Genomic DNA, 15,199 nt, shown 5'->3' with positions numbered 1-15,199 from the left:
AAAAAGGAACAGGCTTTGGTGTGGAGCCCATTAGCAGATCTTTCACAATCCATCACCAGTGTGGTTTACTGCGCACGACAGGACACTTTTGCACTCTTTGCAGAAAGCTGTTGTAGGTGTGCACCTTCATAACTCTTACCAGATTCCTTATATAAAGGTTCCATTACTAACTCAAAGGCAGTTTTTGAGACAGCAGTGATAACATCTCCAAACAAACCTTGTGTTTTTTGTGCAGACATAATTCAACAACAAACCACATAATTGTACTCAACAACACAATTACATAATACACTACATACATTCTATCTGCACCACATAATTCAACATCATACCACAAAATTCAACAGCACATCACATAATTAAGCTCCACTACATAACACTGCACAACACAAAATACCATTCCACATGTTTACAATCCATGATCCAAAATCCCACTCCACATAATTAGAATACAATTAACACCACATAATTGCTATCCACAGAATTCCACAGAACACCATTCCACATATGTCCACTACACAAACGAACTCCACACAACACAACGCCACGCCACACAATTCCACACCTAACCATTCCAAACCAACACACATTATTCCACTACACACCAGGTACATCCCCTCCACTCCATGACCTTTAGGTGAAACACATGTACAACGCCACGACTTCTAACTCTTGTTTTACTGTATTTTCTGAAGCACATGCTTTTGCTTTGGGGGTCTGTATCAATTACAAATCATACATTAAATCCTGTTGTGGGTGACTTTGTAGGTAGTATCTGTTAGCTTGTCTAAACTTATTATATTTTGTTATTTGGAAAAATGTTAAAGGTTCAAATAAACAGGGCTTAAAACAACATTTAAAAGTCATAGCTGCAATTGGTGTGTGGGACCAGCATTTTTGTCTGCTCCCTGAGTGTAGGAGCAATGCTGGCTCCCCCCAAAAATTGGTGTAATTTGGAATTACACCAAATTTGGCTGAAAAGTAGATCTTGGTCCAGAAAGCAACCTTTTTTATAATTTGGTGAAAATCTGTTCAGTAGTTTGGGAGTTATTAAAGAAAGAAATTTATAGATATCTGGGGTGAGGATCCTTAGCAGATTCACCCCCAGGGGATTCACGGGTATCCGTGGCTCTGGAGGGAAAAGCAAATCCCTGATTAGCTGGCCACAACCTGAAAGGAAAATTGCCTCCGCCATTTTGTTTGTTGCTTTTCTGGGGTAGGGAAAATTAAAGTGTTAAAAAACATAAGGGGTGAGGATACAGGTATCCTGACCCCACAGGATACATGGAGGGGTCCCTCAGGTATCCCTCAAGGGCAAGAAATTTGGGGTGGGGGTCATGAATCGATGATCTGTGGATCCCCAGGATCAGAAGCCCATTGGAAAAAAATAAACTCACCCACTCACACATCATACCCATGCAGCACATGGATGCATGTGGGGGGTTGACCATAGGGCCTGGCCACATCCCTGTGTGACAGGTTTTGTATTAATGTACAGAAATTACATATTACTTTCTATGAAAAAAAAATAGAAATTCACTGAAAAAAACAAAGGTTACATGGACGTTATAGTTAGGCTACCGTTTTACCAACACAAAACTATAGAAATTCAGCAGTTATACTTGTCTGAGGAAATATAACTCGTGCGTCAAGTAACTTTAGGCTTTGAGTTAAAGTATCTTAACCTAAGTATAACTATAAGTATAACTATAGCTGCAAAATTTCTATGGTTTTGTATGGGTAAAAAAAGTCAACCTAAACCCATCAGAAGATTTACTAAGGCTTGGTTTGTGAGGAAGCTATACACGTCCTATCAAAGAAAGGTTTGCTCAAACAAATGCATTGAATATTTTAAAGTGCAGTGGTCCAATAAGAAAAAAGTAAAACTTGATAGGACTTAATGTTTGAAATAGGGGCTAAAAGATTTTTTCCTGAAAAAAATGTGGAGAAGTTGACTTGTTTTTGCATTTTAAAGCATATGGGGCGTATAGGATTTGAGGACCACTGCAAGGAAGGATTAATGAGTCCTCCTACAGTGATCATTTTTAGGTCGGGCTTTCGAGACCTCCTGTATATACTTTAGTATATACTTATTATAGACTTATATGTGTATGGACTTTGTGGGCTCTGGAGATCAACCCTAGGACTTTTCTGCTTTCGCTTAGGGACTTTTTTTTTCTGTTCAACTGCCTCTATTTAACTGTCTTGATAGAAAACGACCAGCAGTGTTCAGTAAAATACCAGAACTGCTTCCTGCTGAGGGACTTTATTTTTTTTATTTTCCTGGCAACTGCCTCCATTTAACTTTCTTGATATTAAACGACCAGCAGAGGTCAGTAAAATACAAAAATCACTTTAGCATTCTCTAGATTCCAGTCCATAGAAATTGTCGTCCAAGAGCACCCGTAGACGATAATATTTTTTTTCAAATCTTGTATTTTCTGTGACATGACCACCGAATGCCCTGATTTTATATTAAAAACAGAGCTTTGGACTAAACTATTTCCTGCTGAAAGACAATATTTCTCTCCATGTGTTCCCATACCTGGCGTGTCACGCAGTTTGGTGCTTACTTACCCTCCATGTTAACTATAGCCTTGCGGAATCTGACATCTCCTGTCTAAATATAAGGCTGATATCCTATTAAGGAAGGCAGCTTTCTATGAGGACAGAATTGGCCGAGCCAGGAATAAGCAAAAGGAGACTTTCGCCATCCTGAAGGAACTCACGCAGATGGGGGGTAAAATCCCAATAAACGATCGTCCGGACTGGGATACCTTCCAGAAGTATTTTCTCCAGAAAGTCCAGTATATCATCATGGACACCACTAGAACCCCGGCTGACCTCAGGGTACTAGACCCATCTAATCCCCAGGACCTGGCCTGGAACTTGAACAGCATTCTACGCCTTGATGAAGGGAGTTTGGCGGCATTAGCTCACCAGATAAAATCAGGTTCCAGAATGGACCCTTGCCCGCCGAGAATATTCCAAATGGCCTTGCCTGGCCTGGAAAAGCAGCTGCTGGTTTTACTAAATGAGTCATTAGATTCAGGGTACCTGCCAGTGAAGCTGAAGGAAGCCAGGGTTATCCCCCTTTTGAAAAAAGTAGGAGCAGACACTCAGGCTTTAAAATACTATAGGCCCATTTCCCAACTCCCTTTCTTAGCAAATATCCTGGAAAAGCAGGTCATGAATACTCTGGCCCGCTACCTGGAGGAACATGGTCTCCTCCAGCCCAGACAGGCAGGGTTTCGATCACAGCACAGCACGGAGCTGGTGATGGCCTCTGTTGTTGACGATCTGAGAATCAGGACCGATAATAAACAGCCTTGTGCCCTGATTCTCTTGGATCTGTCAGCAGCTTTCGATACTGTCAGCCATGCTATCCTGCTGAACCGTGTATCGAATTTTGGAATCACAGGGCTAGCATTTAAATGGCTCAATTCCTTCCTAACTGGCCGGACTCAGCGAGTGCAAATGGGAGACGAACTCTTCGCTGCTAGTTTTGTGACATGCGGCGTACCCCAGGGATCTGCACTGTTCCCTCTGCTATCTTTAGTAGAGGAACTCACGCATAGAAACTGCCAAGTTTTTAACTATGCGGACGATACTCAACTGTTAGTCCATCTTGATAACACCGGCCAGGCGCAAGACTCAGTAAAGAATCTTCTTAGATTCACGGTTAACTGAATGACAAACAACCTCCTGAAGGTCAACGCAGATAAAACTGAGGTGCTTGTTATCACTACCCAAGACAGCCCCTGGTGTGAGCTCTTTTGGCCCCCCGAATTAGGGGAGGGGCCAACTCCGGGAACAGTAGTGAAAAGCCTAGGACTAAAAATTGATGCAGAGCTGTCCATGGCCCCCCACGTTTCCGCAGTGATAGGCTCTTGTATAGGCCTACTTAGGCAACTCCGGAAACTTGTACCCATTCTTTCGGTTCCAACGCTGCAATCCATTGTGTCCTCCACAGTCATCTCGCGGTTGGACTATGGTAATGCTCTTTATTTGGGTCTTCCGCAGAAGCTCCTTAGGAAACTACAGGTAGTGCAGAATGATGCGGCCAGGCTGATCTTCTCCCTACCGAGGAGAACTCGAGCGACGCCCCTTCTACGGAAGCTGCACTGGCTGCCCATTGAACATCGAGTGCAGTTCAAGTGTCTTTGCATTGCCCATAAAGCCATCTATGGAGAAGCCCCCAAATACATTAAAGATCGTCTGAGAAAGTACACCCCGGGCAGAGCCTTGCGCTCCTCCAAAGCATGCAATCTAACTCCACCGAGATTTAATCTTAAATCAAAGGGTGGCAGAGCTTTGTCGGTCCTCCTTCCGCAAATCTGGAACGAGCTACCGGCAACCTTGCAAGGGGAGCCAGTGCTACTGTCCTTCAGAAAAGCGTTAAAGACCCACCTGTTTAAAAAGATTACATCTATACTTTAAACCATTCTGTGGTCGCGGGCGGTCCATCGGTGGCAGTGTGTTGTGTTTCTTTCTTTGAAAAGCGCTTAGAGACCAGTGGTGATTTGTGGTATACAAAACTTTAGTAACATAACATAACATAACATGAACAGTAGATGTTTCAGCACCCAGGCTAATGTGCTGCATGGCTACATACATATAAGGTCCCAAAGGCGGGACCAATTGCATTGCAAATGCTTGTTATAAATAGACATGGTATATGAGGTCAGTGGATGATTCACAGGCTGGCCCCATGATCTATTTTGGTACTCATACCTGCCACTGTCACTGCTTTTGCCTTGACATGACAGTACTTTTAAAGTGACCTGTTCAAGGTGTTTCTTGTCCCCGCTGTAGTTGAGTAGGCTGTCCTTTTATAGGGACATGTGATTAGGCAATCCTATTTTAGATTTTGACCTAAAAAAGAGAATTTCCTACTGAAAGGGAAGCAATCATCCCTCATCAATGTAAACATATAAACACCGCTAAAGACTTGCACAACAACAAACTAGAATGCCATTCAAAAAAGGGGATGTGAGAGAGAATTAGTAGTTTTCATTTGTTTCTGAAGAGGCCACACAGTTATACAAGGTAGAATCAAGAAAGAGTGATCGAAGATTATTCTGCTTCAGTTCTGTTGTTTAGGGATGTCAACTAAAATAGTGTTTCTTTTTCTTTATGTTTCCCCCAGTTTTATGTGCTTGGATTAAAGGTGCAGGGTTCAGAAACATGTTAAACACTTTTGCTAATTAGTGACTATTAAAATCATATTTGATCTTTATCCACTGTTTAATTCTTTTACTGATTGATGAAATGCTGGCTCATAATAATCTTGCTGTATAGTCACCTAGCAAGACTTGAACACAGTGTGTTAAATAAACAATATATTACAACCTCTTAATACCCTCCTCTAAATAATAATTCTTCTACAAATCTCGTGTCACAATTATTTTGTGCACACTTGAAATTGAAAAACATTTCATATGTTGACAATGACATTAAAAGGTACAACTGACTCTAAAACTATAGAATATACAAAAATACAAAGCAGTACATTAGCACAATGTTTGTCTTCATGCCCAATGCATTTCCGGACACAGTCACTTCTTCGGGGGATCTGTGAACAACAAATAAACATTGTACAGGGGTTGATGTCAAACATCTTTATATGCATAATATTTCACACTGATGTGAGTAAAAACTGGTGTGCATTTTACCAAACTCAGTTTGCATGGAGGTGAGCCTTTTCAAGCACTGCTGACCTGAGGCTTGATTTGTGTAGTTTCGGCCCTGCCAGCACGGTGTTCCACTCTGCACACTCCACCCACAGCCTACGACTGTGTCACTCATCTGCAACCCACAGAGCTTTCCTCTGCTCTTTTGGCGGTTTGTTTAGGCTGAACCAAGGGTCCTTACTAGCGGAATGAATCCCTATAGGACTTGGCTAGATGGAGCAGTCTGTGCACACCGTCAGGTGAAGTGGGATGGGGGCTGAGAGTGGTGTGTAGAGTTGTGCCGCGTAGCGTAGCCTAGTGGTTCCCAAACTTTTGGCTCCTGAGGACCCACATTGAGTCAGCACTGGAATCCAGGGACCCCCAAGCAATCTGTATGATGTAAATTTTAAACATTAAAACAGTAATTTGAAACAAATAAACACAGGTGTGCACACAAAACAAATAGTCTAATTATTAAGGATTTTAGTATTTTATATTGAAAGAATCTGCAAAATACTAAAAACTTTATTGGGAACGTTGGTGCTGCATCTCCGTGACTAACTTTTAAATGGTTGGTTTTATTTCACAGTATGAGGCTCCTGCTCCTGCCAGGGCCAGACTAGAAACCCAAAGCAGCCCTGGCAAATCTTTTCAGACCAGTCGCCATACGGTACGCACCAAGTGCAGTGAGTGCGTCTAACCACTACAAAGGGGGCTTTAGAAGGCTCGGCTCTCCCCAAGACAATTTAGGAACAATAGTGCATTCTTCAACACATTTATCATTATATATTGAATTGTATTAACTTTTAAAGAATAGTAGATGATGACCTTACTATGCACCTGGATACAGCAATCTTTGTTGGGGTTCTTCAATGATTCCCTTATTATCACCCTCCAACAGTGCCTCTCATCTCTCCATAGTTCTGCTGTCACATGTATTTCATTTGTTTTATAGCATCTCTCAGACCATTGTAGGATTTCAGAGCTCTTTTCAACACACACACATATATAGGGCAGATTTACAAGCCCCTTGCGTAACCGGTGCATTACAAAAAGTGACGATCCGGCGGCGCATTTTAGTGCTCCATATTTACAAGGACAAGAAAAGCTGCCCTGCGTGACTTTTCCTGTTCTTGTAAATATGGCCCCTTTGCACGCAGCACTTTGCGTGAAAGTGCGTTCCATGGGTTTTGCTGTGAGTGTTCCCACGCAACGCCCATGAAACCAGACACATTTCCAGATTTACAAGAAATCGTAAATCTGGAAATTTCCAGATTTACAAGAAATCGTAAATCTGGAAATGCGTCTGAATGCTACACCTCCCCAAGGGAGGCACCGGGAGGCGCAACAAGAAGAAATTTATTCATTTCTCCTCGTTGTTTAGGAAGATAAAATGCCCTCTAGTGATTGTTTATGTGCAGAAAGGGAATCCTACCTGCACATAAACAATCTCCCCACAAAGCAGGCATCCTTGCACAATGGTGGAAAGGTGCCTGTGTCGACGCATGGCAGCAGTTTGTGCACCAGCGCAGGGAGAGCACTGAGATGCAACATACTGTGGTAAATATGTTGCATCCCTGTGCTTTGAAAGTGACTAAGTGCAGCACAGCCAAATGGCTTGCAGCACTCACTGAGTCACTTTCCTTGTAAATCTGCCCCATAAAGACAATGAATCATACATGTAAACCAGTGGATAGAAAATGTTACATAAGGCAAAGGCGACTACAAGTTGTAGGATTCACATGTCATTCATACTGGGAGACATAACACAGTGTTTAGCATTGACTTTAATAATGAAACTTTATTTCCATTCAAATAAACCTTTTTAGCAGCATCAGAACAATAAAAGACTAGGAAAAAACATAAGTTACTATCTTGTACCATGCAGTTTGCAAACATCTTTTTGATGTCAGTTTATAGTCACTGTGCTAGATCACGATTGTCACTTATAAACTGCACAGTAACTAAAGAATCTCTGTGACAAAAGCAGTAACCCACAGACCTATGCAGATAAAACCCAGTTTAAAAAAAAATGCAGGTACACTTTCTTTGCTAGAGGCTAATTAACCCTCTGTGCTACATTGAATAAGTCAAGCTGCCACTGGACACAACTAATCTCTCTCCAGCAGGAACATTAATCACTGGTGTTATCTGACACTTTTATTGTTGCTGGAAAACTTCTAATTATACTTGAAACTTTGCAGTGCTTTTAAAATTGCTGCCTGAGGACCCCCTGGGAATGTGTCACGGACCGGTCCGTGGACCACAGTTTGGGAAACACTGGCGTAGCGCTTTAAATCCCTTTTAAGTTTCCTATTGGAGACACACAGGAATGCATTGTAGTGCTCAAAACGCTCAATAGTGCTCTGTAAAGCGTACAGGATATCTATCCCGGTGAGCTAATTCAGGCTAGTCGGCGTATCAGTGATCGTATGGCCCTCTGCGAAGAGCTTGCTGCATCGGCATCTATTATGCATGACTAGAAACAGCCATCATGAATGTCTATCGCAACCAGTGCATGTAGTAATTTTCATTAATGTTTTACATTTTATTTTTTAGTTGGGAAAGAAAATGGAAAACTCAAGAACATATTGTATAAAAATGTAAAAAATAAAATGTAGTGAAAACATGAAACCATCTTTTCCAAACAACCTATCAATTAAATTTACGTACAGCATTTTAAGACCTGTGAAAAATATGGAAAATCTTTGCGAAACAACATAACCGGACGGCAACACATTCTGTTACACCAATTTGTGTGCAAATGTCTTGTCCGTCATTGTTCTCTTATTTATACCCCCATATGACTTTAGTCTTCGCGTGAAGGACTATAACAGCTTAGAACCATAAAGCTTGGGTAATTAATTACTGGGCTGTGAGCTGACAAAAATGATTTCTCTAAAAATCCGCCATGACAAATATTAAAAGAAAATAAAAAACGAATGCACTTGTGGTGTCCACGGCAGGCCATAGTATTTTGGACTTGGACAATTTGTAGCGCATTATTTATTCAGAAATGTTTTGACGCTTTTCTCACTTGCTGTCTATGATTTTATTTTATGTTTGACAGGCATGGGCGCAGGGCAGTCGAAGCTCCAGTGTGTAGAGAAGTATGGGTTTTCTACCGTCACCTGCTGTGGATACATCCCCCAGGTAGGTGCGTTAACAAGCCATTAATGCAGTGACGGCTGGCACAGATCAGGGTTGGCAGGGCGGCGGGTCAGGAGGGTGGTGAGGGGTGTTTAAAAAATAAAATAAAAACTTTCCTGCTCTTGCCTCTCTCCTCTCTCTTCTTGCCACGTCTCTCCCAGCCAGGAACAGAAAGCACAGTGGTTTAGCGTTCAGCCAGGGCTGAACTGCAGCCTCTGTGGAGAACATACAAAGTGCGTATGACTGTTTGGCAGGCCCGAGACGGCTGGCCTAACAATCATGTGCACTTACAGAGGGCCCACCGCAACTCCCTCTGCTCTTCTGTGAGCAGACTAGCCCCGCCCGCAAAACTGCTGTGGCCAGAACCAATAAATGATAACACCCATCAAGTTATTATCATTTTATTTTTCCTTTATTTCACTGCTGCAAGGCAGTGGGTTGATGCTTCTCCGCCTTAACGGAGGAGCCACCGCTGCATTAATGAACTTGGGTATGACACACAAACCAGGCCTGGAGTGGCTCTATTGGGCACTGTTCGATTCTGCGTAAGGTTGGGAAGGTGTTGGTTGGAATGTGTTTTCCTGCCAAAGTCATTGAGAAGACCGTCAACAGACAGCTTGCCGCCTTCCTCGAGACGAACGGATCCCTCGACCACTCACAATCCGGCTTCCGCGCCAACCACAGCCCCGAGACCGCCCTCATCGCAGCCACTGACGACATCAGATCCCTGCTCGACAACGGGGAAACAGCGGCCCTCATCCTCCTGGACCTCTCCGCAGCGTTCGACACTGTCTGCCACCACACCCTAGTGGAACGCCTCAGCAACATCAAAATCCAAGAGAAGGCACTGGAGTGGATCATCTCGTTCCTCGCCGGAAGAGCCCAGGGAGTCCGCCTCCCCCATTCAGATCCAAGCAACTCAAGACCTGGCTCTTCGAATAGTAACGTACCCCTCCCCACCCCAGCGCCTTGAGACCCTTCCGGGTGAGTAGCGCACTATACAAGTGTCATGATTGATTGATTGATTTTACTGCTAGTGGGGGCCAGTTTGGTTGCTGGGGGCAGGGCCATTCATGTTTCCTGCCTGAACCGCCTCAAAAACAAACCGTGTAAAATAAACAGTTTTAAAGTGAGCCCAGTCAGGCTGCGCTCGCCTCAAAGCCATTTGTTTTTGCATTTGACTTGTTCTTGTCTCCTGCAGGGTCGCCACCAGCAGTGCTGATCTTCAGAGGGAATTGAGGCGAGAGGTCTGCTGTTGCTGGCTTAGAGAGTGCAGTTCATATATGATAATGGCTCTTCAAAATTCAGAACAGTGTATTTCGTTATACTGCAACCATTGTAGCACATTTTCTTTTTAGGGTTTTAAATTATATCACTGTATTGAACGACAGTAGTTAGAAGTGATAGACTCTAAAACCGAACTTAGAAACATTAATGCCCCCAGCCTTACTGCCCTGCAACAGTGCTATGAGTGAACCAAGAGGAAAGTCAGTTGACTTTTGCCCCAAAATGTGGCCTAAAGTGTTACTATAGGTGTAGTAACACCGTCCAAAGTTTCTCTACCTGTTCAGGACTATTCCTCTGGAGATCTCACAGACAACGCTGGCCAGGGCTGGGAGGATCTGTCTTCGGTTCCTTTGGGGATAACGTCGGGCACGAAGAGCTGCCAAGTGCACTTACGTTCCCAGGGATCGAGGGGGCTGGGCGGTCCTTAACCTCCTATTCTACTACTGGTCTGCCATGTTACAACACTTTGGGTTACCATTGTTGGGGGCGATCGGGCAGATGTTCCCTTTTGTACTAAGCCGCTTATATATGAGATAGCCCTGGGAGAGGCGGCTAAGGGCATCCTAACGCGTGTGTTGGAGCCTAGCTACTTAAAAAAAACAATGTTTAAAATTATCTGGGCTATGTTTTCAGTCTGCAAAAACCACAGGTGATGGACAGAATGCAGAACAATGTCATACATTCACCCCAGTACAGAGATCTGGGCCCAAATCCATCGTTTTTTTGGCACTCCACACCACCCCAGTTCAAACATGGCCATATGCAAATCAGTCTGACCCTATGCCTCATGGGAACAGTCCAGCCCGAACTGCCAAGCCATGCCTTCCCTGGACCGGAAACAAGCTTCCGAGGACCGGTTTCTGGCATTCCAGCCGTCTTCAGTCCGGCTTGCTTGAATCCAGTGGTGTGGAGTGCATGAGACTCACGTCTGAGCATACCCATCTCACTCGGGGTGACAAATGCAAAAACTACAGATGCTGGACAGAATGCATATGTTTTCAGTCTGGCAGAATATTTGTCATAAGTTCACTATTTCTAAGGTCAATGCTCATACGCCCTTTAATGCTGTAGATGTGTTGCCATCTATATTTCAGTATAATGTCATTTTTAAATGGCAGAGTCTGGGTCTGAATTATATTGGGGACTTGGGTTTTGATGGGCAGTTGGCCTCTTTCTCCTCTTTAAGGGAAAAGTTTTGTATGCAAACCAGCAACTTTTTCAAATATCTTAAAATCAGGAGTTTCTTAGATAAATATCATAATATTCCAACCATCTATGATAAAATTGTTCAAATTGTACTGGTTCAAAGGAGGGCCAAAATAGGTATTATCTATCAACATTTCTTATCAGGCCTTCCTGATGACTTGCATGCTCAGAACATTAGGTGGGTGGGGAAATTGGGTATGGCAGGAGTGGATTTGCGACCTGCGTTGGAATTAGCTAGCTATGTCCTAGTATCTGGCAGCTTACGGACGCAAAGCTATATGGCTATGTTTGATTAATATTTCACTCCTGCTAAAATTGCTAAATGAGGGGGGGGGGGAAGGGACACTCTTGTTCTAGGTGTAGACTCCAAGCTGCAGACACAATCCATATGTTTTATGCGTGCCCAAATTTGGGGGACTTCCTGGGAGATATTGAGATTCTTATAAATAAGGTGCTTGATATTCCGGTGGAGATTTCTCAAGAGTTGGTCATAATGGGGTGCGAATACTCTGGAACTACCGAAAGATCAAGATATACTAGCGCATTTTTGTTTATAGCTATGGCAATGATACGGCTCTGCATAACCTCGCAGTGGCAAAGCTTGGAAGCTCCTACCTTTTTCAATTGGAGAGCTGGGATGTTAGCTTGGTATAATTTGGAGTCTTCAGTATATTAGTTAAGGGGGGAAAAGAAGACGTGTGGTGGACTCTGAGATATGGACCCCTCTAGAGCAGTGGTCCAAGCTTTGAAAAATCTCTCCATTTGATATTTGTTTCTCTTTCTTGATCTAGATTTATGTGAATTAGCGTAGTAGACTGCTGACTTTATTACATGAGGGAGATGGTGGACTTTCAGTTCAGAAGCGGATACCACATGTTGATTTTTGGTGGCCTGCCATTGATCAGGAGATTGCGATACAAAAGGGAATGATGGACGGAGCGTTTGAGCAAATCAAACACTCACCCCCAGTCAACTGATCTGGGTTTAATCCATCACCATTCTTTAGCTCACTCCGCCACCCCAGTTCAGACATGGCCATATGCAAATCAGTCTGACCCTGCGCCTCATGGGAACAGTCCAGCCCGAACTGCCAAGCCGTGTCTTCCCTGGACCGGAAACAAGCATCCTGGGACCGGTTTCGGATTCATAATCCTCATCAGCCAGGCTATCTTGAATCCAGTGGCAAAGTGAGCAAGGGACTCACGTCTGAGCATACCCTGCCAATTTGGGCCGAACAAAGCGATACAAAAGGGGATGATGGACGGAGCGTTTGGAGCAAATCAAACACTCACCCCCAGTCAACTGATCTGGGTTTAATCCATCACCATTCTTTAGCTCACTCCGCCACCCCAGTTCAGACATGGCCATATGCAAATCAGTCTGACCCTGTGCCTCATGGGAACAGTCCAGCCTGAACTGCCAAGCCATGTCTTCCCTGGATGGAAAACAAGCATTCTGGGACCGGTTTCGGATTCATAATCCTCATCAGCCAGGCTATCTTTAATCCAGTGGCAAAGTGAGCAAGGGACTCACGTCTGAGCATACCCTGCCAACTTAGGGCGAACACAGCGATACAAAAGGGGATGATGGACGGCTAATAGCCAGAACCCGATGCGGCAAAAGTCGGAAAAGTGACGGCTTGTGGTGGGAGAAAGAGGAATTGGCAAGACACACGTGACCGGGTGCCACTGCGGGTCTCGGCGGGTCTCGGAGGAGAAGCGGCCGAACAGCACGACCAGCGAGCAGGCCATAACTAACAGCCCGAGACAAAAGATGCTGAGATAGAAGAAAATAAATTAATATAGAGTACGTGAGGAATAACGGGCCGCAGTGCCTTGAACCCATTGAGATACACCCCACATAACAAGGAACAATTGATATAATCAAGCAGTCAATGGACAGATCCGATTTGAAAGAAGATATAGTTGTCCTAATCCACGCAGATAAATGACAGAGCCCTGATGAGAATCCAAGAACTTGCTTACTTAGATTCGAAACGTGTCGGCAAAACCTAAGGAGCGAACAATATCATTGATTGAGTCAATTAGCGTCAGCTGGTTGTAAATTTGGTCACCCTTTGTTGAAATAATCTCCTTCTCTGACTTTGTCTGAAAGTTATTCTTTTGAATATTGATTTTTGTATACTAATTTATTTAAGTACAAACACATTGAGCTGTATTGTTTGTTTTGTATGTAGGATGTTTACGTTGCATTTATTTTTTATGAGTAGTGATGTCATGTAATATGTATATGTGTTGTAAATAGTATTGAATGTACACATGTTTCTTTTTTCATTCACAAATTTGATAAAAAGAGTGTATAAAAAGAATTGCAAAAGTCATAAGGGTATAAATAAAGGTACCCATACAAACCAAAATTAACTCTTTTTGGTTTAGTTCTTAAAATAAGTAGTTGAAAACGTATGTGGTGTGGGCATTTTGTGTATTTTCTGTTCAAAAAGGGTCCGGCCCACTCCATGTAGGACCTAACTCCATAGCTTCATAAGGCTCTCCCCATACCTGGCGCAACAAGCTGATATACCTGATTTTAATCCTATTGAAGCAAAAGTCTTTATGGTGGATCTGGGAGACCATAAAATAACTAAACCATATCGCGCACTTCTAAATAACACCCCCACTACATTAAATAAAACTCAGGATGCCTGGCAGCTGGACTTGGGCCCCCTAGATGAGGACGATTGGGTGGAGGCACTGGAATCCCCACCGGTGTCTTATCCAATTTAAATATTTGCATCTGGTTTACTTTACCAGATACAAGCTGTGGCGCGTTGGGCTGATTGCCTCCCCTCATTGCTTGTGCTGTGAGGCAGGGGAGGGTCCCAATGCACGACTCTTTTGAGGTTCTGGAGAGGGGTGACTACGTGACTGTCAGAGGTCTTAGGGTGGAAAATCTTGCTTGTGCCACGACTGCTTATGCTCCATATCACTGAAGGATTGGGTGGCAACAGGTATAAGCACCACCTGCTCTTCCTTGGTCTTACGTTAGCTAAGCGGGATATTGCCAGGGCATGGAAGAATGAGTCTCCGCCGCTGGTTGCAATATGGAAGAAGGGTCTAGATTGTTGCATGGGCCTGGAGATACCCGTCTTCACGGCGCCGGGATTTCCCCAGAAACCTTATAAAATATGGAAGAGGTGGCCAGATTACAGGGTGCTATATTTGAAAACCTCCTCGTCCTACATCTGCAGCGGAGGAATTGCCGGTATGATTGCGCTGTGTTTTGTCCTGGATGTTGACTATAATTGTTTTCAAAATACATGGCCTGACCATATGTACCCAGGACCTTTTGTCATTCTCTGTAATTTTAGTATGGCACTATTGGTTTTTAAAACTTATCTTCAAATAAGTTTACTTAACATTGAAAATGTTGACATCATTAACGCTGTCAATTATTGTATTTTATTGGTGTTCCTTGTGACATCAAACATGTGTCGGCTGTCAACAATAAAATTACGTTGTGAAAAAAAAACTATAATGCAAAAAGGCAAAAGATTTTGTCACTTTTTTTGCTTGGCGACGATGCAATATGCTAATCCTATGCTTAAAAATTCTGCTTGAAACACAGACATTTGAGGGATGCAGTGTTGGTGGTGTTGTAGAGTGCTTCATATGAGGCAGCTGCTCTCCACCTAAAGCTTAAACTATCAAATGTTCCTTACTTCTTTTTTGCATGATTTATGCAGTACTCTAAACCTGCATGGGTATTGTGTGTGTGTCATGTGAACAAGGCACCTGTGTGCCGAAACGTTATGAAGCCAGGCAAGCGAATAAATATTTGAAGCACCGCAAACCTTTGGTCCGTGCATCTGTGTTCCTGGGGGAAGCTGTGGCAAGCTGCAGCGCTCCGGGAAAACTTTGGTTTTG

At 43.4% G+C, this 15,199-nt stretch overlaps 1 protein-coding gene across 1 annotated transcript in view; it reads left to right on the top strand.

Annotated features, from left to right (window-relative positions):
• Positions 1-15,199, top strand: part of LOC147701976 (ketosamine-3-kinase-like) — a 268,222-nt gene that overhangs the window by 197,630 nt on the left and 55,393 nt on the right. The window contains exon 4 of the mRNA XM_086928734.1: positions 8,743-8,825. Coding sequence (XP_086784860.1) covers positions 8,743-8,825 — 83 coding nt within the window. The remainder of the gene's footprint in view (positions 1-8,742; positions 8,826-15,199) is intronic.

The sequence above is a fragment of the Lissotriton vulgaris genome, chromosome 7, assembly GCF_964263255.1.
Source record: "Lissotriton vulgaris chromosome 7, aLisVul1.2, whole genome shotgun sequence".
Lineage (NCBI taxonomy): Eukaryota > Metazoa > Chordata > Amphibia > Caudata > Salamandridae > Lissotriton > Lissotriton vulgaris.
The sequence above is the reverse complement of the archived record's forward strand: the minus strand, read 5'-3'. Positions and strand labels throughout refer to the sequence as shown.